Source organism: Eurosta solidaginis, chromosome 5 (genome assembly GCF_040869045.1).
Source record: "Eurosta solidaginis isolate ZX-2024a chromosome 5, ASM4086904v1, whole genome shotgun sequence".
NCBI classification, from domain to species: Eukaryota; Metazoa; Arthropoda; class Insecta; order Diptera; family Tephritidae; genus Eurosta; species Eurosta solidaginis.
Genome location: NC_090323.1, coordinates 24006198 through 24030145, shown reverse-complemented (window position 1 = coordinate 24030145; position 23948 = coordinate 24006198). Strand labels below are relative to the sequence as shown.

The following is a 23948-nucleotide window of genomic DNA, read 5'->3' as shown; positions in this document are numbered from 1 at the left end:
AAAATTTTCTAACAAAATTAGGGAGGCTCGAAATTCATTTCAGACCTATGGTCCCATGGACAATATTACTCAGTATGACCCATAGATTCAGAAACTGGATGTGCACCTGAGGTTTTTTTCCCCATTTTTCCCCATACAATTTGACCCGCCCTAATATACATATTTACTTACCTTGTTTACCTTACTTGCTTTTTGCTTGCAGTTTCATAAATGGATGCTGCTAATGTCAAATGCGAACGTTATCAATCTCAATGTGTTTGTATAAATTAATATATTTTTCCAAAACTCATATCACCCAAAAATGTATTTGGCCTTATCTAATGCAACAAGCAAAGAGAAATTTGGCAAATTAAAATTATATAAAAAGGGAACTCAAATATGCAGAAGGCAACAGTCTTTAGGCATTGGAGCTGGTGTAGATTCTAATCCGGAGCAGTTATCGAAATGAAAATTACTATTGCATTACTGGCCCTCGTTGGTCTGGTGGCCGCTGTTAGCGTTCCATCTCCCACCAGCCATGCTGTGACTGTCGCTGATCATTCATTCTTGGAGAAACAGAAGTTCCTGCTGGAAATTGTTTACCGTATGGAGGATCCATTGATGTTCGAGGAATGGATTAAGTTGGGACACACTTTGGTCTACGATAAGACGCATTATAATGTAAGTGCAAATTTATTTATTTAACATTTAAGCAACATTTGCTATGAATTTATCTCTTTCGTTTATTTTATTTGTGATTCTCAACCAACAAATAAAATACTCTGAGAATATAGCGATCCGCAGACACCACCGTCCACCAAACAATTTATCTTAATAATTTTCTCTTTCATCCTTCATCGATGTATTTCAACTACACCCCAAATTCTTTACGCTTTCAGCGCTTCGACGAATATATGGAAAAGTTCTACGAGTCTTACAAAATGGGCGCTTTGTTGCCACAAGGCGAATACTTTGGCGCTCTTGTTAAATCTCATAGCAAACAAGCTTATGGTTTATTCAAGTTCTTCTACTTTGCCAAGGACTGGGCAACTTTCCAACAAAATGTTGCTTGGGCACGCGTGCATGTCAATGAAGGCATATTCGTTTATGCTCTTACTTTGGCCGTTATTCATCGTGATGACGTCAAGGGTTTGATCTTACCATCCATTTACGAAATCTTCCCACAACAATTCTTCAATGGTGCGTTCATTTACAACGCTGAGAAATTCGATTATAACACTTGGGTTAAATATACACAATACGAAAAAGAGCTCGGAGATGTCTATCATCACGGTAAACACTACAACAACAAATACTACAACAACGACTACTTCTATGCTAAGGACTTCAAAACCTATCAATGGTGGAAGCTTATGGGTTTGGGTGAAAACTGGTACAGCATGGAAACCCATTTCCCACTACGTGAAAACTCCTACGAACTTGTATCTAACGAAAAATATTTGTCATTCATGAAGAATATCAAAATGTTCTGGTATCCGGTTGACTATTCACGCGACATTGAATTCATTAATCAACATTCCGTATTGTCTTACTTCACTGAGGATTTGGGCTGGAACGCGTATTGGTATTACTTGAACTTGGATTATGCATTCTTCTTGGATGGTGAAACTTATGGTTTGAAAAAGGAGCGTCGTGGTGAGTGGTGGATATACAACGTTCAACAAATCTTGGCTCGTTACTATATGGAACGTGTGTCTCATGGTTTTGGTGATATTCCACAATTCTCATTCGATTATCCCTACAAATATGGCTACGATCCCGAATTGATAGCCTACAATGGCGTTGGTTACAGTTACCGTAAGAACTACTACGAAGTCCAATCATACGGCAACTACGAAATGATGTATCTAATTCAAAACGCCATCAGTCGTATCTACAACATCATTGACACAGGTTACTATACCACCTATGATGGTCAAAAGATCGATATGCGCCAACCAATGGCTATAGAATACCTTGGCAATTACATGCAAGGCAATAGCGATGTCTTCGATAAATACTTCTTCAACTACTGGTACTTGTTATCTCAAATGTATGTCAGCCATGTTGATTACTACGACTTCACTGTCAGTCCTAGTGTGTTTTTGAATTGGGAAACTATGTTACGCGACCCCATGTTCTATTCAATGCACAAAGTGATCGCCAACGTCTACGCATATTTCTATTACCATCTTCCATCTTACACTCATGAGGAGCTTGCCTTATCTGGTATTGAAATTGAGGATGCTGAAGTTAGCGAATTGGTTACCTATTTTGATTTGGTTGACTTTGATGTTACCAATTTGTTGAATGACAAAATGGTCTTCCAAGATGGTAAATTCGTTTGGGATAAATCATTGTATGCACGTCAGCAACGTTTGAACCACAAACCATTCAACTACAACATCACAGTGAAATCTGACAAACCACAAAAATATATTGTCAGTGCTTTCTATGGTCCAAAATATGATGAATATGGACAAATCCTCTCACTCAAGGAGAACTACATGAACTTTATTAAATTCGATACATTCGTTTGGGACTTTAACGCTGGTGTAAATGTCGTTTCACGTTCATCTGATGATATTCCATTCTTTGCTGATGATCGCACAACTTACTCTGAGTTGTATCAATATGTAATGGCTGCTTATGAGGGTAAATACGAATTCCCATTGAGTATTAGCGAACCACGCTCTGCCTTCCCAGAGCGTTTGCTCTTCCCACGCGGCTGGGCAAATGGATACCCAGTCCAATTCGTTTTCTTCATTTCGGAATATGAGAGCAGCTCTGTTGAAGAGAAATCTAAGCACGCTGCATCCTATTATCCTGGCATTGGTGCAGGTGCTCATTTTATTGGAAACAAACCATTTGGATACCCATTCAATCGTCCTATTGCTGCTTCTCAATTCTGCGTGCCAAACATATACTTCAAGGATGTCAGAATCTATCATAATGATACCTTAGAATCATACTATAGTGAATATAGTAACTATGGTCACTTTGACTACAACTTCTACGAAAACTATTACACAAAGTATTTCAACTACTAAGCAAAGGGCTCGAGCTGGCTGTGTACAAAGTATGAAAATCTTATTAAGTTAAATAAACAATGAAAAGAGTCTAATTTATACATACTAATAATTGTTTGCCCATCAATGGGTTGATTTAGCAGTTTAAGTATTAAATGTAAAAAGAAATGTGCAACTTAATAAAATAAACTGAAGCAAATAATTGCTACGGCGATTCAAAACACAAATATATTGCTTATGACTTTAATATTCATTTCGACAGGTCTGGGTCTTAACAGGTGGGACTCATTTAGCTACAATTATAAAGCGTTGAAATGTGCATAGTCTGGTAAACTACAGGGTAGCCACTATGCATTACTCTTGTTTTTGTTAATTATCAATGACTTTCCTGACTATTTTAAGTTTTCGGAAAGCTATTGTACGCAGATGGCCACCGTGGTGTGATGGTAGCGTGCTCCGCCTACCACACCGGATGCCCTGGGTTCAAACCCCGGGCAAAGCAACATCAAAAATTTTAGAAATAAGGTTTTTAAATTAGAAGAAAATTTTTCTAAGCGGGGTCGCCCCTCGGCAGTGTTTGGCAAGCGCTCCGGGTGTATTTCTGCCATGAAAAGCTCTCAGTGAAAACTCATCCTTGCAGATGCCGTTTGGAGTCGGCATAAAATCATGTAGGTCCCGTCCGGCCGATTTGTAGGGAAAATCAAGAGGAGCACGACGTAAATTGGAAGAGAAGCTCGGCCTTAGATCTCTTCGGAGGTTATCGCGCCTTACATTTATTTATTTATTTTATTTGTTGTACGCAGATGACTGAAATAATTTTTCCTCCTTCCGCGATCTTTTACATCAAAATTTTATAAACAAGTTTTCTTCAATTACAAGGGAACTATTCTAAGGGGGGTCGCTCCTCGGCAGTGTTTCCGAGGCAAGCATTCCGAGTGTATTTCTGCTATGAAAAGCTCTCGGTGAAAACTCATCTTGCTTGCTGATGCCGTTCGGAGTCGACATAAAACAAGTATGCCCCGTCCCGCCAAGGAACAAATTTAAATTAAGCACGACGCTAATTGGAAGAGAAGCTCGACCTTAAATCTCTTCGGAGGTTATAGCGCCTTACATTTATTTTTATTTTTATAACGCCTATAGTAACTTCTTAATAATTCTTACCGAAATGAAAGTTTTGGGCATAAGTTTGAACTCCAAACTCATGTTTGAAAAACAATATCGTGTCAAAGTCATATACGATGACTTAGATTATATGGCGAAAACTCTCAGGAATTCAGTTAATCGTTTACTCAAAACTCGCTCTGTATAGCATTGAATACTGCTAGTTGGTATGAAACCCCTAATATGAAGTATACCGGACATTATATACCCATAGCTATAGCTTGAGAATATGATTAAATCGAAACCCGGAACATACCGCAGGTCAAACATTTTCCATTTTCCGAAATTGTTGATATCGTAAAAGTGAGTATGGTCTACCATTTTCAACATCAAACTATTCTGGGTAAGATATCTCAATTTTTGCTCATGTCCTCGGAACCTTGCGGCTTTCTACTTTTCCTTTTTATCTCCGTATTTTTTGGAACGGAAATATTCGATTCCTGCATATATGACATTTTCAAAATCAAATAAAACTTTTCAAGTCAAATGATACGTTTTTCAAATCAAATGAAACTTTTTTAAAATCAAATGAAAATTTTCCCAAATCAAATGAAGTTTTTGGATGTAAGGGCCTCATTCCGTATTACGAAACGAACGTTCGTTTCGCCTCAGAGACGAATCGCAAGTGTATTGCGCTATGTTAAACGATGTTGACATATCATTTGACAATTTCTTTTGGCCTTCCTGTCTGACATAGAGTTAGAAATGTAAAGGAGGAACGAAACTTATAAGGAACACCATTGCTAGACGAAATCGTTTGGAGGCGAATCGTTCGTCTGAGTTATTGTTCGCAATACAGAATGATGCCCTAAATGCGATGTTAAAAAACTGAAAATCTCATGAGCCAAAAAATAGCTTCATTTGATTTAAAACCAGTTTCACTTGATTTGATAAAAGTTTAATGTCACTTGAAAAAGTTTCATTTGCCTTAAAATGTTACATTTGACTTGAAAATGCTATCTCGACCTATCCTCTTATAGACTTAAAATTTTTGTTAACAAGGACTTATTTTACTCACTGCGTCAAAAAAGTCGTATCTCAGCGAAATCATTATTAAAATCATATAGCTGAAAAATCAATTTGACTTAAAACGTAAACTATACCATACCAGGCATATGCATCTTAATTGTACTTTTCCAATTTAAATCCTTTGCGAATTTTGAAAAGCAAATAAAATAAGTTAAATTCATATCTCTTCTGACAGAAAATTAATTTTTTCAGTTACAACCTTGTCCAGCGGCCGCCTGAGATACGATTTTATTTATGATATGCAGAGATACGACATTTTTAGCAGTAAATATGTCTTGAATACGCCCCCTTTTGAAAAAGCTTTCCATTGCGATAGGTCGATATACTACACATATATATCATTACAAAAGCATCATGTGATAATTATCGCTAACGAGTAGCAAACCTAGTGTTGTGATATGACATCACATCGAAAGTTGCCTCCCTCACATCGTAACCTTGAATAACGTGCGAAACTGAATGTAAATACCAGCAAGTCCAATGTGCATTTTTATACTCAGTTGAGCAGAGCTCACAGAGTATATTAACTTTGATTGGATAACGGTTGGTTGTACAGGTATAAAGGAATCGAGATAGATATAGACTTCCATATATCAAAATCATCAGTATCGAAAAAAAATTCGATTGAGCCATGTCCGTCCGTCCGTCCCCGTTAACACGATAACTTAAGTAAATTTTGAGGTATCTTGATGAAATTTGGTATGTAGGTTCCTGGGCACTCATCTCATATCGCTATTTAAAATGAAAGATATCGGACTATAACCACGACCACTTTTTCGATATCGAAAATTTCGAAAAATCGAAAAAGTGCGATAATTCATTACCAAATACGGATAAAGCGATGAAACTTGTTAGGTGAGTTGAACTTATGACGCAGAATAGAAAACTAGTAAAATTTTGGACAATGGGCGTGGCACTGCCCACTTTTAAAAGAAGGTAATTTAGAAGTTTTGCAAGCTGTAATTTGGCAGTCGTTGAAGATATCATGATGAAATTTGGCAGGAACGTTACTCTTATTACTATATGTATGCTTAAAAAAAATTAGCAAAATCGGAGAACGACCACGCCCACTTAAAAAAAAAAATTTTTTTTAAGTCAAATTTTAAAAGAAAAGTTAATATCTTTACAGTATATAAGTAAATTATGTCAACATTCAACTCCAGTAATGATATGGTGCAACGAAATACAAAAATAAAAGAGATTTTCAAAATGGGCGTGGCTCCGCCCTTTTTCATTTAATTTGTCTAGGATACTTTTAATGCCATATGTCGAACAAAACATTCCAATCCCTGTGAAATTTGGTAGAGGTTTAGATTCTAGGACGATAACTGTTTTCTGTGAAAAAGGGCGAAATCGGTTGAAGCCACGCCCAGTTTTTATACACAGTCGACCGTCTGGCCTTCCGCTCGGCCTTTAACACGATAACTTGAGCAAAAATCGATATATCTTTACTAAACTTAGTTCACGTACTTATCTGAACTCACTTTATATTGGTGTAAAAAATGGCCGAAATCCGACTATGACCACGCCCACTTTTTCCATATCGAAAATTACTAAAAATGAAAAAGACGCCATAATAATATACCAAATACGAAAAAAGGGATGAAACATGGTAATTGGATTGGTCTATTGACGCAAAATATAACTTTAGAAAAAAACTTTGTAAAATGGGTGTGACACCTACCATATTAAGTAGAAGAAAATGAAAAAGTTTTGCAGGGCGAAATCAAAAGCCCTTGGAATCATGACAGCAATACTGTTCGTGGTATTACATATATAAATAAATTACCGGTACCCGACAGATGATGTTCTGGGTCACCGTGGTCCACATTTTGGTCGATATCTCGAAAACGCCTTCACATATACAACTACCACCACTCCCTTTTAAAACCCTCATTAATACCTTTAATTTGATACCCATATCGTACAAACACATTAAAGAGTCACCCCTGGTCCACCTTTATGGCGATATCTCGAAAAGGCGTCCACCTATAGAACTAAGGCCCACTCCCTTTTAAAATACTCATTATCACCTTTCGTTTGATACCCATATCGTACAAACAAATTCTAGAGTCACCCCTGGTCCACCTTTATGGCGATATCTCGAAAAGGCGTCCATCTATAGAACTAAGGCCCACTCTCTTTTAAAATACTTATTAACACCTTTCATTTGATACCCATATCGTACAAACAAATTCTAGAGTCACCCCTGGTCCACCTTTATGGCGATATCTCGAAAAGGCGTCCTCCTATAGAACTTAGGCCCACTCCCTTTTAAAATACTCATTAACACTTTCATTTGATACCCATACAAACAAATTCTAGGGTCAGCCCTGGTCCACCGTTATGGCGATATCCCTAAATGGCGTCCATCTATAGAACTATGGCCCAGTCCCTCTTAAAATACTCTTTAATACCTTCCATTTGATACACATGTCATACAAACACATTTCAGGGTTACCCTAGGTTCATTTTACTACGAGGTGATTTTCCCTTATTTTGTCTCCATAGCTCTCAACTGAGTATGTAATGTTCGGTTACACCTGAACTTAGCCTTCCTTACTTGTTTCTCAATGCATTTTATTTGAACAACGACAATTTCTCTGGCGCCAGTCACGGATCATGTTGAAAGGTCGGCGATTAACAAATATCATTCATATAAAATTTTGACAATGATTGAATGATGAAAAAGATTCCTAAAAAAAATTTTTGAATGTTAAAATTATCACCACACGTTCATTATGTGCAGACAAGCATTTGCTGCGATAACCTTTTGTTGATATGTTTGAATTCAAAAGTTTTTGGATTAGTCAGTGATAACAACTCTGTGTCATGCGATGTCAAATCAAGGACTTTTTCTGTTCAATAAAAGACAAAGTCTTTCAAGTTGAGGTAATATTTATAGAGCTATATCAAAAGTCAATTAAACTTGCATGATATCTGAAGAGATTGGGGGGTAAGGAATCTTTTTTCTTATTAGTATTTTAAATGTGAGCGTTCATATATCTAGATGTTTGTTCTTGAGACTCTACAACGAATTTGAATAAAATTTAGCAAAAACTGTGATTTTTGTCGGCTCAAGGTCCAATGTAATAAAACACTTTTTTAAATATTTCCCAATATATTTCAATCTCCTTCGGAGATCGTCTTCAGGCTATAACAATAACAAACAAATATTTACAATTAGCAAAAACGATAGATAATAATCCAAAAGGATCTACTCCCTATTTTTTTTTTGTAAAGAAGAAGTGGGGGTCCCATACTAACAGGGAAAAGTTACCCTGTAGGGAAAATGTCTAGTTTTGAAATGCTGCACTTATAGTGCGTTCAACTGGAAATTTTCCCCCGCTGCATTATCTTTTTTATAGTTCCGAACTAGGGAAAATCTAGCTACTACCGAGCTTGTGCTTACTTGGTAATTTGAACTAGAAATTTCTATCACTAGCTACTAACTTACCTACAGGGTACTCTTGAAGTATTTTTGAATAGTCTTTTTTTTTTGTGTGAAAAATTGGCTTTCAGAGCTCGCTGGTAATAGTTAATAGTTACTTTTGAATAAGTTTTTCTGTGCGACTAAATATCGCCAGAACAGCTGGACGGATTTATATGAAAATTGCCCACACTTACAGAAAATTGTCGGTAAGGATCTAAGAAAAAGGGCTGGGATGGCGTAGTTACTTTTTAATTATTTTAAACCATTATAACTTTAAGTGCCGTTGCCACCACCTCTAGTTAAGTTAGAAATTAACTGCAGGATAGCAATCCCTTAGATAAACTTCATTAGACATTATCGTTTTCACAACACAGGGTGACCAACTCCCAGTTAAATCGATAATTGTCAACTATTTCTAGAACAAATCGCAAAAATTTCTTATAAAAATACGATAACGCCTTAACTGACAGTCGATGGCTGAGCTGGCATGAAGTAAATGAGAATTTCGATAACTTGTAGATAAGAGTCTTACTGAAGATGGCAACAATGGCCCAATTACATTAACCTGCAGATATGATGTTGCGTGCATGGCCGAGGTCTAATAATTTTGGAAAAGCGGGAAGTGCCACTTTCGGGATAGATTCGGAATAATTTTAGAGATAATTTCGAAATTGCCTTTGGAATAGTTTAGGGACCATTTTTGAATTGTTTTAAGAACCCTATTAACATTATAAATGATTGCAGTTAACTTGATTAAAAAATTGGAGTACTAATCAGCCAATCTCTTCAAGCTACTTTACTTTTTGTAGACGACGCTTAGGACGTTTTTACAGGTTGTATCCCTTATTTGCTAATATGGGTGTAAATGAAGGGTGTTTTATGTTGTATATCTAAGTATAGTTGACACCTAATCTTATTATGCGTTCTCTAAAACGACTTGATTCATTTCGATAAAATCCGATAACGATCTCCAATCTAAGCCCTTTGACTTGTTGCTGCTTGAGATGTTTTTAAAAAGTTGCCACTTATTTACTTTTACTGTTTCAAACAACAAGATATGGCAATATGGCTATCAAACGAAGACAAATGCAGGTGATTGGATTAAACAGTTTGATTATCAATCCTCCAATCTCGCTAAGCAAGCTTGTAGATACTTATCACCTTTTTACAAGGTTACCACATATTTGAAATTAAGTAATATTAAATGTGGTATGCCAATATGGATTTAAACTGAAGCCCGGGAGCCCATCCTAACAAAACTTCGTTTCAGGGACTCCAATGCGTTCATCCACTAGCTTAGAATCAGTTGCGTAAGACTGCAAGGCACGTAAGACAGCCTGGCTGTCTGACATAGTAAGGAACTCCGTACACATTTTCCACCCCAAACTTTTATTGGGTAAACTTCAGTCTGAAAATATTGGATGCTACCTCACTACCCTATTGGTATCGATTTCTTTAGTTTGGACCATAAATACCAGCTCCCGTTTTCCGTTATCAAATTTTGATCCATACGTGCACCAGACCTCTGAGTCAGTGTCGGTATATGGTTTCCCAAAGAGTTCTATCCACAATAGACACTTCGGAATTCAGTGAGATTCAGATCGTAGGTTGCAATATAGGATTTTTTATGAGTTTTCTTATTACTTTTACTTTTGTGTTGTCACGTTTCCGATATTTTAAAGTCTTAGTGCAGCAAGTCTTGGCTTTTTCTCTATTAGAATAGATGATGGAGGTATTCCTACTAAGGCACTAAGGAATCGTAGGTGACTATTGACTTCACAAGAGTATTAAATGTTTAGTATACATATTTGGGTGATTGCCTGCATGTCTTGCCACGGAGTCCCTTTTTGCTTTGTTTAAGGTAAATTTTGTATATAGAGTATACGCTTTATTTCATTTCTTATCGTTAGGAAGCCGTGGTATGACAAGCTCGCCTACCTCACCGAAAGTTCTGTATTCAAGTCCCGGGAAAACTTTTTGTTAGCAGAATTGCCCCTCGGCGGTCGCTTAGCAAACACCCCGAGTGTATTTTTGCAGTGAAAAGCTTATCCGTTTCTTCATAGAATCAAACCCCAGTACCCAAAAGAAATGTTGCACGGTCGGCGCATTTCGAAACTTGTAATCCACGCATTGCTGTATTTGAAAAAAATTTTTGACTTTATCTACATTTTTTAATAAAATCTACCAGATTTGATAAAGTTGTATTAAATGGATAACACTGCTAGTAGCATCAAACTGTTTGAAACAAATTTTGGTCCTTAATTTATTTTTATTTTACAACATTATCGTAACTACTATAACAACAACAATATGTCTTTTTCTTGCATAAATGGCGTTTTATTTTCTGGAGATGTTAACTTTTTTGGTGATTTTGGTCTTCTCGTGGGTTTGCGTTTTCATTTCACAAAGCTTTGCTGTCTAATTTGCCTAAAGATCAGCATTAAATATACCCATTTACAGTACAAAGGAGCACACCATATCCTCCAGAATATGAAAAAGCCATAACATAAACTTATCAGTAAAGGTTATTCTTATAAAAGAATATTAAACTCAGTTAGCTGCTTTCTGTTTATTTACACTTCCGTGTGTTCTTTTGTCCCTATCGCTGTAAGCGTAATACGTTCTTCATTCTCTATCCAATGGCCTTAGAAGTTTAACTTCAAAAATTATGTTATAAATTTGTGTTATACTACTTTTAAACACTATATATAATGCTATATCTTTTAATTTTCAGCTTTACACTAAGAACAACAATATTATCAATATGTGCGTTCTGAGCTCCATGCACTTCTGCTAAACTCAAATCAATTCGCTAATTTTGCTGTGACATTCGTTCTTCCGTCTTGCACAACTACTCTACCATCTTAAATGTAAGTATTTTCATTATCTAAATTCATTGTACTACTGTTTGGATCCTTTGAAGTCTTCTTGCTACCAATTTTATTCGCCTCATGCACAGTTGTCGGTAAAATTGTATTTGATGTTTCTGGAAAGAGCAGTGATAGGCAACCACTGACTAATGCACAGCAGGCAAATAACAAGGCTGGAGCATTTTTATAATATTTTGCCTGGAAAAAAAGAATTCGCTTTTTAAAATGGAAGAGAATAGGCTTGATTACACTCATGACGGCGGCAACAAAGCAACATCTGTCAAATTATTTTTACATATGTTCGAACTTATGATAGTCGCTCTTTTCGGCGCGATAGAACTTTATTGTTGTTGCGGTCTGTAGCCGCCGTGTTTAATGTAATCAGGTCTTATGTATGTAGGTTTCGTGTCGCAATGCATGTTCGGCGCCGAGGTTCGAAACTTCTAAATAGGTTTTGACCAAATTTCGCAACTGTAACTAATTAGGTCCTTGGTAAAACAAAGCCAACTTCGTATTTCAACTATTACTTATGTTGAAAGATAATGTGGCACCGGGAAGAGAGTGCCTCTATACGTTTTAACTCCAATCGTTTAAATCCTGGAGATCGTATATACATACTAGAAGACCCGGCAGACGTCCTGCCCTAAATTTGGCCTATCTGCATACATTTTAATAAGCTTTTTCCGTCTGACTCTGCACATAGAACAACTAAAGACTCTCCTGAATTAAAAAAAATGTCTTAGTACCTCAAATCGCGGGCCTCCTCAGAAACCCCGGACCCCCGTCTCGCCGGCCCTGCTGATGTGCTATATATATCCATACCAACTGAAAAGAGGTGCACCACTGCGTATACGTAACATTTTATTATTACGTATAAACAAATAAAAAAATTTGCAATAAAATAATATTGCGACTATAAACTGAGATATAACCTATCCTATATTTCAAGTTAATCAAGTCAATCTACACACGGGGTGCAAAACAAATTCAAAATCGGTTCAGTAGTTTAGGAGTCCATTGGCCTCAAACCTGTGACACGTGTTTTTTATATATTAAGATGAGAGAGATGAGTGAAAGGTTGAAGGAGAAGGTGCGGAATAGAAAATCGAGAAGAAGAGTGTGAAGGTAAGTGGGAGGAAGATAGAACAGGAGAGAAAAGGCATGTTAGAGGAGAGCTTGAGGAAAGAAAACGAGGTGGGATACAGAGAGGGTGGAAATGGCTGTTGGGCGTTGGGAAAATGTAAATTAGGATGAGTAAAGGGATATGAAGAAATTGAATGTAAAATATTGGAAAGAAATGGTTGCGAGAAGACGAAGAGGTAAAGGATGTGTGATAGAAGGTGATTATCTTGTGAAAGTAAAAGTAAAGATAGGGCAGAAAAGGGTAAAGTGAAATAGAAATACATAGGTTACTTGGGGTAAAATTAAAAAAAAAAAACCTTCCGACCTTGGAGATAAACTTTAAAGGTTTAAAGAAAAGCCTTCCAGGAAAAACTGGAGAATTTAGTGGGAAGTGATTCTACCTCTTCGTTTGTCATACATATTTTGGAAAATTATAAAGAAGCATTTGAACTCTTATTCGGAGTTCGTATGTTATAAGATGTCGAACAACACTTGTACGGCGCTGATATGACTTCGACCACAACTTTTTAATATTTAAAGGAGTTATTAGGCTTTATAGCTCCCCAGATTCTTCAACCAAATAGCTACCATACCGGATTTATATCGGGCAAAGCAGGCGACAACTTGAAAGACTCACAAAAACTGATTAGCCCTCTCCTTCACCTGAAGAAAGGGAAGGCGGTAAAGTGAGGTTAAGTTGAACTGGTTGGCCTTTGGGAGACCTGACATAAATTGAATGAGCCCATAGTGTTACCAGAAGTTTTCTCCGCGACCAAACTGAAAATCCCTATTAAAAATCAGGACCTTTGTTATAAAATAACTCGGCCCTCTTGTCAAATAACAGAAGTTTTCTGGGACCTGTCTACTTGCTGCTGCTAGATCTTATAGCTGTGTCACCCCTCATATGTGTCTGGAGTCTTAGCGCAGGAGACGAGCACTGTACGTGTTCGATGGTTCCTCCTGAAATCCGCACTTCCTTCATCTGCTATAACTGACAAGGTCTAATTTTAAAACATGTGACGCTAGAAGGTCAGAATACCCATCATAAGCCTACCGTACTTTGTTCGTTTACGATTAGTATTCTACCGAAAAGTGAGAAGTCTTACCAATAGTGGTGTTTGTGGTGCTATCATCGAGCCAAAACGTCCAACCATCGAACAAAATGACATTAAACTATTGCGCAGATTTGTTGGAAATATTTCCGAAGTGAAAAAGTATAAAACTTGAAAAGCTGAGGTAATCGATAATTTGCCCACCAAATTTAAGCATAAACGCAAATAGTGATGATCTGAAAGTAAAAAAAATATAAGCATTAAAAACAACACAACTTAAAATCCGAATCTTCCATACCTGCACCAACAAGAACTGTGCAAAAACAACAAATGCCACTGATCAACATATACGCGCTAAACGAATACCGTCTACCAAAACGATCCATTGTTAAACAAGGTATAAAGCATGCGGGAATCTCAACAAACGCTATCAACATGAAGTTGTAGTACTTGTTACCATCCAAAAGCACCGAATTCAGGCTTAGACCATAGTATACCAGAGCAGTTACAACCCAACACACTGAACAATTCACAATACGGAAAAATAGCTTCCCGAATGCTTCACGAATCGGAGAACGTCCACCAATTTGATTGGCGGCGCCCAGTTTTGCACGATTCGCTAAAACTAATTTATCCAATGTTAGATCGGAGAGACGCCGTTGATTTGTGCGAGCAGCGCGCTTTAAAATATCCACAGCTTCTGTTTCACGCTCTTCCTGACTGAATAACCAACGTATGCTCTCCGGTAGTAGCCAAAAGTAAGAGCCGATAGCCAGAGCGGGTATATAGAAAATACGCAATAGAATACGCCAATTAGAGAAGTACATGGCTACGAGTGCTAAAAGCATTTCGCCAAGGGCATAGATAACTGTAATAACACTACAAGCAAATACACGCTTACTCGGCCCCACTAACTCAATGCCAATTATGAAACAAACTGAGTAAATTGAGCTATTGGCGAGACTGTCCAAAAACTCGAAGAGCAAAAAAGGCATATACGATGTTGTGAAAGAACGTATTATACCGAAAATTGCGCTTAGTAGACCACCGAGCGCGAGAGCATTGCGCCGACCATACCTGCGATGAACGAAGAATAGAAACCCGTTAATTTTGCTGAAACTAGGCGGAAAAGTGATCCACTCACTTATCCGATATTAATCCACCTAATGGTATTCCAAAAAATTGTCCCACATTATTTATTGTACCTGTCAAGGTCAGCTTCCATTCGTCGTCACAATAAATGCCGAACTGTAAGAAAAAGAAATTGAAAAAAATATATGTTGTGTAGATGAAAGGCTTAAATAATAAAACCCGCAAGCCTTATTGCATTCTCAAAGTATGGATGGATGAAGGGAGAGGGACGAATGAAAAAACTGCCAAAATACAGACGGACATAATAATTGGCAGACGGAAAGACAGTTGTCCAGCACTCTTATACCCTTTTCGTAGATAGTGTGGACGAATTGCAAATGCTAAATATAAGCGTGAGTGAAGGAACGGTAGTACACAAGCCTGTAAAAGAATAATTTATAGATCCTCCAACCCAATTTCCAACCTCATCCATCTCTGACGCATCCTGTTTATTAGCAGGCGTGGGTCTGTGGAGCTTGGTATCGTTCCTCACGGAAGGAGACGTTGCATGACCTGATGGTTCAACGGGTCATATCAAATCCTTTTCGCGATGGCCGGGCTAGTACCTTAATAGTGTTTTTTCGGGAACATAACGGATCAGTATTGATAAAACTTCCAAACATCTTCGGGCAGCCACCTAATCGCTACAAGAAGAAGAAGAGAAACCCTACATGATTTTTTGAAGTCCCAATAACTATCCAGCAGCAACTGCAACTGATTACCAGACGAAAAATGTTATAAATTGTCCTTATAGCTTAGGATTTGGCGACAATGTGGGATAATGGACAAATAGGGACGATGTAAAAACCATTGACAAAGAGTGTGTTTGAATATTTTAGTTCAAAGATTGGTATATGAACTGGTGGGAGTGTAGAGGATATATTTCGTGCTTTGTATATACAAAGTCGATTACCGAAAAGATGTACGGAAGTAATGCCAGGTTTTCTTGTTAAATTTAAGCACCAAATGGAATGAAAGCGGGCGTCTGTCTTGGAGCAAGCGGCTCGCTATATAAACGTGCCAAGTAATATTTTCACCCCCGCTGAGCGGGTTGTGCGCTGGGCTTGGGAGCCGCCACGTAAAACCATACTCCAATGAAATATAACAACAAGCCTCGGATAAATACACTTTCTATTGATGACGACCATGGCAAACGTTTGAAGGATAATGAATTGAGGGCATGCACCTGGAACGTCCGCTCCCTGAATGGGATTGGTGCAGATGCCCGGCTGGTTGATGTCTTCGTCAAAGCAAAATTTGACATCACCGCCATCCGAGAAATGCGTTGGACGAAGCAAGGAAGAAAGAAGATCAAAAATTGTGACATATATTGGAGTGGCCATACGAATAAGCGCAGTTTCGGCGTCGGATTCGTGGTGGGAGAGAGACTTTGTCGCCAAGTTCTGGCGTTCACACCTGTGGACGAACGTCTCGCCGCTATCCGAATAAAAGCAAAATTTTTTAATATATCATTCATCTGCGCCCATGCGCCGACAGAGGAGAAAGACGATGAGGTGAAAGAAACATTTTATGAACAATTAGAACGCACATACGAGCGCTGCCCCCGTCACGATATAAAAGTCGTGCTTGGTGACTTTAACGCCAGGGTGGGCAAAGAAAGTGTTTTTGGCATAACAGTCGGAAAGTTCAGCCTACACAATGAAACTTCTCCTAACGGACTGAGGCTGATTGACTTTGCCGGTGCTCGAAACATGGTCATATCCAGCACGAGGTTCATGCATAAAAAGATACATCAAGCTACATGACTGCCTCCTGATCAAAATACTCGCAATCAGATCGATCACGTTGTGATAGACGGACGGCATGCCTCCAGTGTTTTAGATGTGCGCACGATCCGAGGACCTAACACCGACTCGGACCATTATCTCGTTGCAGCCAAAATACGCACCCGCCTCAACGCGGCTAAAACCAAGGAACAAAAAACACAAGGGAAGCTAGACGTCGAAAAGCTTCAATCACAACAGAGTGCCAATGATTTCGCAACTCGACTCTCACACCTGCTCTCTGAGAGCAAAACTCATCCTGAAGGAATACAGGAGCAGTGGGAGCATATTTCCAAAGCACTTCGTACTGCCGCCGGGGAAAAAATTGGCTACCGGCGACCACGAAAAAACAACTGGTACGATGAAGAATGCCGCGTTGCAACTGAAAGAAAAGACGCTGCCTACAGGGCTACGTTAAAAGCGAGCGCGACAAGAGGAGTGTGTGAACGCTATCGTGAGTTGAAAAGGGAAGCGAGACGCCTTTTCAGGAAGAAAAAAGCAGAAGCAGAAAGGCGTGAGTGCGAGGAGCTTGAGCTGCTAGCCACCAGGAATAACGCCCGAAAATTCTACCAAAAAATACGGCGACAGACGGAAGGTTTTAAGACCGGGGCAAACTCCTGTAGGAATGAAAACGGCGACCTTGTAACTGATGTCCAGAGAGTGCTTAGATTATGGAGGGAACACTTCTCTGTTCTCCTAAATGGAGGCAGCAATTCAGCGCGCAGAGATGAAGAACCCGATCCCGCAATCGATGATGATGGAATATATGTCCCCCCGCCCGATTATGACGAAGTTAGAATAGCAATAACCAGATTGAAAAACAACAAGGCCGTGGGCGCTGATGGATTGCCTGCGGAGCTATTCAAGTACGGCGGCAAGGAGTTGGTAAGTCGCATGCAGCAGCTTCTTAGCAAAATATGGGCGGAAGAGTGCATGCCCGACGGTTGGAATCTAAGTGTTCTTTGCCCAGTCCACAAAAAGGGCGATACTGCAAAATGCCCCAACTTCTCAATATCGCATATAAGGCCCTTTCAAGTGTACTGTGCGAAAGATTGAAGCCCACCGTGAACCGGCTGATTGGACCTTATCAGTGCGGCTTCAGACCTGGTAAATCTACCATCTACGAGATTTTCACAATGCGCCAAATCTAGGAAAAAACCCGTGAAAAAAGAATCGACACACATCACCTCTTCGTCGACTTTGAAGCCACCTTCGACAGCACAAAAAGGAGCTGCCTATATGCCGCTATGTCTGAATTTGGTTTCCCCGCAAAACTTATACGGCTGTGCAAAATGACGCTGAGCAACACCATCAGCTCAGTCAGAATTGGGATGGACCTCTCCGAGCCGTTCGAAACTAAACGAGGTTTCAGACAGGATGACCCCCTATCGTGCGATTTCTTTAATTTGATGCTGGAGAAAATTATACTAGCCGCATAACTTAACCGCACTGGAACAATATACTATAAAAGCGTGCAATTACTGCCATATGCTGATGACATTGATATCATCGGCCTAAACACCCGCGCTGTTAGCTCTGCTTACTCCAAACTGGAAAAAGAAGCGGTAAAGATGGGTTTGAAGGTGAATGAGGACAAAACGAAGTACCTGCTGTCATCGAGCAAAGAGTCAGCGCATATGCGCCTTGGCAACTACGCTACTGTTGGCAGCCATAATTTCGAAATAGTAAAAGACTTCGTTTATTTGGGAACCAGCATCAACACTGAAATCCAGCAAAGAATCAATCTTGCCAATAAATGCTACTTTGGACTAGGTAGGCAATTGAAAAGTAAAGTCCTCTCTCGGCGAACGAAAATCATACTTTAAAAGTCACTTATCGTACCCGTCCTGCTATATGGGGCAGAAGCATGGACCATGACAACAGCAGATGCAGCGGCTTTGGGAGTTTTCGAGAGAAAAGTTCTTCGAAAGATTTATGGACCCCTACGCGTTGGCGATGATGAGTACCGAAGAAGATTTAATGATGAGCTGTACGAGCTATACGCAGACATCAACATAGCCCAGCAAATTAAAACGCAGCGGCTGCGCTGGCTAGGCCATGTTATGCGAATGAAAGATGATGCTCCGGCCAAGAAAGTGTTTCTACCGGAACCCGCCTATGGAAGCAGAGGTAGAGGGCGGCCCCCACTCCGTTGGAAGGACCAGGTGGAAAACGATTTAAACTCCCTTGGTGTGACCAATTGGCGCCGGTTGGCGGAGCGAAGGAGCGACTGGCGCGCCTTGTTGGACGGCCATAACCATTTAGACGGTTAAACGCCAATTAAGTAAGTAAGTAAATGGAATGAAATGAAAAGGGAGTGGGTTTGAATGAACGAATGGATGGAACGACTATAATTTTTTATAATGCACAGTTATGATAGAGTCTATGGATGGACATCCAGGAAAATGGACAGGAAAGTGGTTGTATAGATGAATATACAACGTGTATGGCGACGTATTGTCCATCTCGAAGGTTTGCACATACAAATTGACCATATAACCTAGTCCTATGCCAGACATCATGTCCTTTAATTCCAATGGTGTATCACTAACTAATGCTGATCTAGGAGGCTCGTAGTAATCTTATCAAATTCCGAAATAGTCAACAGCAACACCACGCAAAACTTTCGGAAAGCTTCTATTCCGTAATTCATCCGTAAACCCAAATTGTGGTCTTTAAATAATCCTTTTGCCAGTTCGAATGCTTTCAGCTGCTCGAGCGCATTCGGGATTCAACTTTTGCATGATATTTGTGGTTTCAGAAGATCCCAAAACATCAGCAACGTTTGAATTATGAGAAGGGGTCCTACTCACTGTTTAGGAAGTAAAAAATAAAATCCATTGCCACACGCATGGGAGGATCACTGGAAGCAGGTGCTTCATATCTTAAAGCATTCGCTGTTTCTGTAGGATTGTTATAAAATAAGGTAACTGGACTCCTTTGGAAATAGATAAGACCATTTTTTAGAATCAACAAGATTTCTGAATATATTGTAATATACCTTGAGGATATTGACTTCACATCTTCCGCTGAACCTTTTCCGCAACCAGAAAAGGAAAGAAATTTAAAGATTACAATCCGTTTCATACTCACATCATTTGATATCGTCAGTTCCTCATCTCTAAACACGAAATTATTCGATGGACAATTCTGCAACACTTTGCTATCAAAACTATCAGCCGTACAATATTGCTCGCCTTCGCGTGGCTTAGTCCAATTCGAAATAGACCTAGGCACATAACGCTGACATTGATCAGGATCATGATTCTTCATTGGAATTGCAAACTTCGTCCATGCATCATCGTATGCACTGTCTGGCCCATCACATTCGCTGATGTTGCATCTGAGGAGAGAAAAATTTGTATTTATCACGCAAAAAAAATTGTATCTGTACTCAAACCTAAAGTGTTTTCAAAAACTAAAGAATTTTGGATTACTTGAGGTCTGAGCGCCTGGTTCAACAAATTTCGCCAACACGATGGTTATCTGAGCAACGCATCCTTTCACTTAAGGCGGAATCGTTCATTCTCAATCGAAAAGACTGGGAAAGACACTCCTCAGTTTAATAAACCCTAAAACTTAGAGATTGAACTCAACTAAAGTATTTTATTTCCTGGTTAATGGCTGACATAGCGGCATTGGAAGATGATTTCTCGTCTCTCCCAGCCTGTTGTCGATGCTTTTAAAAAAGCTGGAATGCCTCATTGACCTCGAGAGCAGTTTTCATCACCCTAACGCAACTCTACAGAATGGGATCTTCAATCGGTTGTCAAACTGATGTATTGAAAGAATTAGTGCTGGTCGCCTTTCTTGAGTACGAAGTAACCTTTAACAATATCTATCGCCTGAAGTTGTATCGACTCTGCTGTTTAAGCATCAGCCTGCTGAGTGACAGAATGGTCACAGTGGTGAGGGTCGGAGCAACGGCTCAGATTAGGTTGAGAAGGGAACGACACAAGGTGGTGTGCTATATCCCCTGCCTTGGGTGGTGGTTGTGAAGCACCTGATATAAGACCGAGTAGATTTCGGCTGCCCAGTGGTTACCAATGCTGACGGCTTGGCACTCTTTTCAGGGGAATTTTCTGAATACATTGAACTGGAAGTTACAAGATATCTGAACTTCGTCGATTCAATTGTAGAAGTTTTACAGACGCTTTCCTAGGAACCTTGATATTATTGCTGACTGCAAAGTTTCATGCAAACCTAATGTGAAGGGCAGAGCTAGGAAGGCTTCCGTTTGCTTTTGGTCGTTGAGCTATTGTCTGGGATCTCCTATTTATGTACAGTGCCGCTGGCTTTGCAAGTTCGTCTGCCTTCTTGCTACCCTCAATGTTTATGCGTTAAGCACCCATATAAGCGTGATGTTTGAGATGTTAACTGCGGCATGAAGCGAACTGTTGCAGCTCTTAATGGCCTTAGACGAAGTGTTAAGCGCATGAGCGCTGTTTGACTCTCTGAGGAAATGCATATCGCGCGTACTCTCACCGCGTCAACGGAAGCGTACAAGCCGTCTCTATACCCAGAACTTTAGCTTGGAAGATAATAGCTAAGTCAGGAAGACGTACTGAGCTATTATATTGTTCTCAGGGGCTTTATTTTTGCCATATTTTGCTCGGATGCCCATATTTTGCTCACATGGATACTTATAAAATATGAAACGCAGAAGGCTGTAGTAGTAGCTTTAATCGATACAGTGTATTGGGTTGCTACCTATTTCACTATCACAATGAAGTTTCGTGGGACTGATTTAAAGTATAAAATATGAATCAGCTGAAAGCGGTTTATGAAACCTTGTCTCCAGACGGTACTTAGGAAAGTGACTGCTGCCTATGAGTAGAATATGCTATTACAGAAAAATAAACAAAACCGTAAACATATGTATACTGCTCAAAGAAGTTTCACTTCTACTATTATAAGTGCAAATCCTAGATTAATGCTTCAGCTCACCTGTGCGCCACATTTCCAGCTGTGAAAACGAATGTAACTGACGACACAGCATTCATGAGCATTGGGAGGCAAGTTAGAAAAAACACTGTGAGCTGAAAACGTCCAAATTCACCTAAACGTATTAATATGACATCCAATGTAGGCTCTTCCTGGTTCCGAGGAGCAGGTGGGGGTAATTCAGGTGATTCAGGGTTTCGCATGTCTTTTGTGGATAATTGCATACTAGTGTAAGATAACCAACTTAAATAAATAATTTTTTTTTAATACGAAACGCGAATAGCACTTGTAGAATATGACATAACAAACAGCAAGAAGTGAGACAATGAACTGATGAATGACAAATGCATATTAAGCAGCGTTAACGTGGTTGTCATACCGAATCACGGCTGGCAATTTTTTGGTTGTTCAGTTTTTTTGTTTTTAATTGTAGCATTAACTATTTTTGTTTTATCCTATTTAAGAAATTGTTTGTTTTCAGATATTTAAAAAAAAATATTTGTATTTGTTTAACATCATATGAACAAACGAAATTTTCTTTTAGTATCAGCGTTAATCCAAATTTCTTTTGTTTTTTCTGTACTGAAACTTTTTTCGTTGTCACGTGCTTGCGTTTTTATTTATTGAGATTTTAATCCATTTTACAACCGGTACTGTTACACTGCACTTTATATTTGCGTTATACAATTAACCGTTAGTTGTAACCAGCTTTTGGTAGTTTTCTTGCTTAAATTTGTGTGGTAGTTGTTTTCTAATCAAAATGCCACTTTTTCATTACCACTGCGCATGCGTACGCAACAAAGCACTACATGCAAACGGGAAACAGAACTAGAAATAAGTAATAAAAAAAAAAAAACACTACAAAAACTGTAATTTAGCGCTTAAGCAATTGAACCGCTAACGAGGCGAAGTAAAATGCAAATGTTTAGCTCGAACGTGTCAATGAGCTAGTTTAGCTCGATAAAACGCAACTCAAATCGAACAAGTTCATGTTATTGGCATACGAGGCTAAGCTGATAAATTCGCGGTTTATTTTTGCATAGTTAACAGATATATGTATATAATCTTTATTCCGCTTAAGAATAACTCAAAATAGATTTTGGGCTGCCATGGTCGTCTTACATTAAATTTTCCCTAAAAGCCTTGTTCTAGAAAAGTGTACATTATGTGTGTTTTCAGAAAGACATGTCTTACAAAACTTGTCTCAGCAACGGATAGAGCTTGAGGTGTAACTAAATAAGAAAAATAATTGAAAAATGTATGTTTTGACTATTTTATTATAATGCTAGCACTCCCGGCAGACGTTGTTGTTGTTGAAACTCTTGGTATAGATCTTAAACTTTTTGGTTTACATATACGACCAACCTTTTTTTGGTTTTTAATGCAGTCCTCGCGAGCACACATGACTGGTTTTGAATTGAAACATTTTCATTTAAATTTTAGTCCAGAAAATTTCTATTTTTAAAACTTCTGCACGAAAATTTAAACCCAAATATATTAAAAATTGGGTGTATCCTTTCATAGTTTATAATATAGACCACAAAAATTTAAAACCGGGAGGTAGGTAGGTAGGTGAAATGGCTGCGACCCTGGTCGCCCAAGTAGCTATTTAAAGCCGTTTTGATGCCATGTAACTCGTCTAAAAACCTACGGAATGTTACGGTCAATGTATTACAACCAGCCAGAGTTGTTGATAAAATTAAGAATACTTGGGATTGCTATCACAGATAACCCTCCGAGGTCTTCTAGAAACGGGGTTCCAAGGAACCTTAGCCGGGCTCTAGCTAGAGCCGGGCATTTACACATAAAGTGTTCTACTGTCTCCCTGGCATTTGGATCTTTGCAGCTTCTGCAGTAAACCGCGGTACTTGTAAAACTTTTTGGTTTTAATTTTAAAGTTCTCATGGAAAATTTTATTTTTCAAGTGTCTGGACTAAAATTAAAACCAAAATATCTAAGAACTTGCTTAAAGCTATTAAGTGGTTTTAAAAGATAGTTTAAAATCAGCAGTAAATGATAAATAAAAATAAATGTAAGGCGCGATAACCTCCGAAGAGATCTAAGGCCGAGCTTCTCTTCCAATTTGCGTCGTGCTCCTCTTGATTTTCCCTACAAATTGGCCGGACGGGACCTACATGTTTTATGCCGACTCCGAACGGCATCTGCAAGGCAGATGAGTTTTCACTGAGAGCTTTTCATGGCAGAAATACACCCGGAGCGCTTGCCAAACACTGCCGAGGGGCGACCCCGCTTAGAAAAATTTTCTTCTAATTTAAAAACCTTATTTCTAAAATTTTGATGTTGCTTTGTCCGGGGTGCGAACCCATGGCATACGGTGTGGTAGGTGGAGCACGCTACCATCACACCACGGTGGCCGCCACAGCAGTAAACTTTACTTAAAAAATAAACTAAAA

General features: G+C 38.9%; 2 protein-coding genes across 8 annotated transcripts in view; one reads left to right on the top strand and one right to left on the bottom strand.

Annotated features, from left to right (window-relative positions):
- The window catches only part of LOC137252016 (larval serum protein 1 beta chain-like), an 85773-nt gene extending 82683 nt beyond the window's left edge, over positions 1-3090 (top strand). The window contains exons 2-3 of the mRNA XM_067787142.1: positions 203-660; positions 879-3090. Coding sequence (XP_067643243.1) covers positions 445-660; positions 879-3029 — 2367 coding nt within the window. The 5' untranslated portion in view covers positions 203-444 and the 3' untranslated portion in view covers positions 3030-3090. The remainder of the gene's footprint in view (positions 1-202; positions 661-878) is intronic.
- A 7657-nt stretch (positions 3091-10747) lies between these two features.
- Positions 10748-22433, bottom strand: LOC137252017 (solute carrier family 22 member 4-like). 7 transcript variants are annotated; one of them, XM_067787145.1, is made up of 7 exons: positions 21914-22433; positions 21538-21777; positions 19684-19933; positions 14820-14923; positions 13974-14752; positions 13730-13911; positions 10748-11699 (listed from the first exon to the last, which is right to left on the bottom strand). In XM_067787145.1, the coding sequence occupies exons 2-7, from the start codon at positions 21756-21758 to the stop codon at positions 11496-11498; spliced, it is 1740 nt and encodes a 579-aa protein (XP_067643246.1). In that variant the 5' UTR covers positions 21759-21777; positions 21914-22433; the 3' UTR covers positions 10748-11495. The 7 variants fall into 7 exon arrangements, with proteins under 7 accessions (XP_067643246.1, XP_067643248.1, XP_067643245.1 ...); XM_067787147.1 differs by having other exon boundaries at positions 21538-21759; XM_067787144.1 differs by having other exon boundaries at positions 21538-21989; positions 22313-22406.
- Between the last annotated feature and the right edge of the window lie 1515 nt (positions 22434-23948).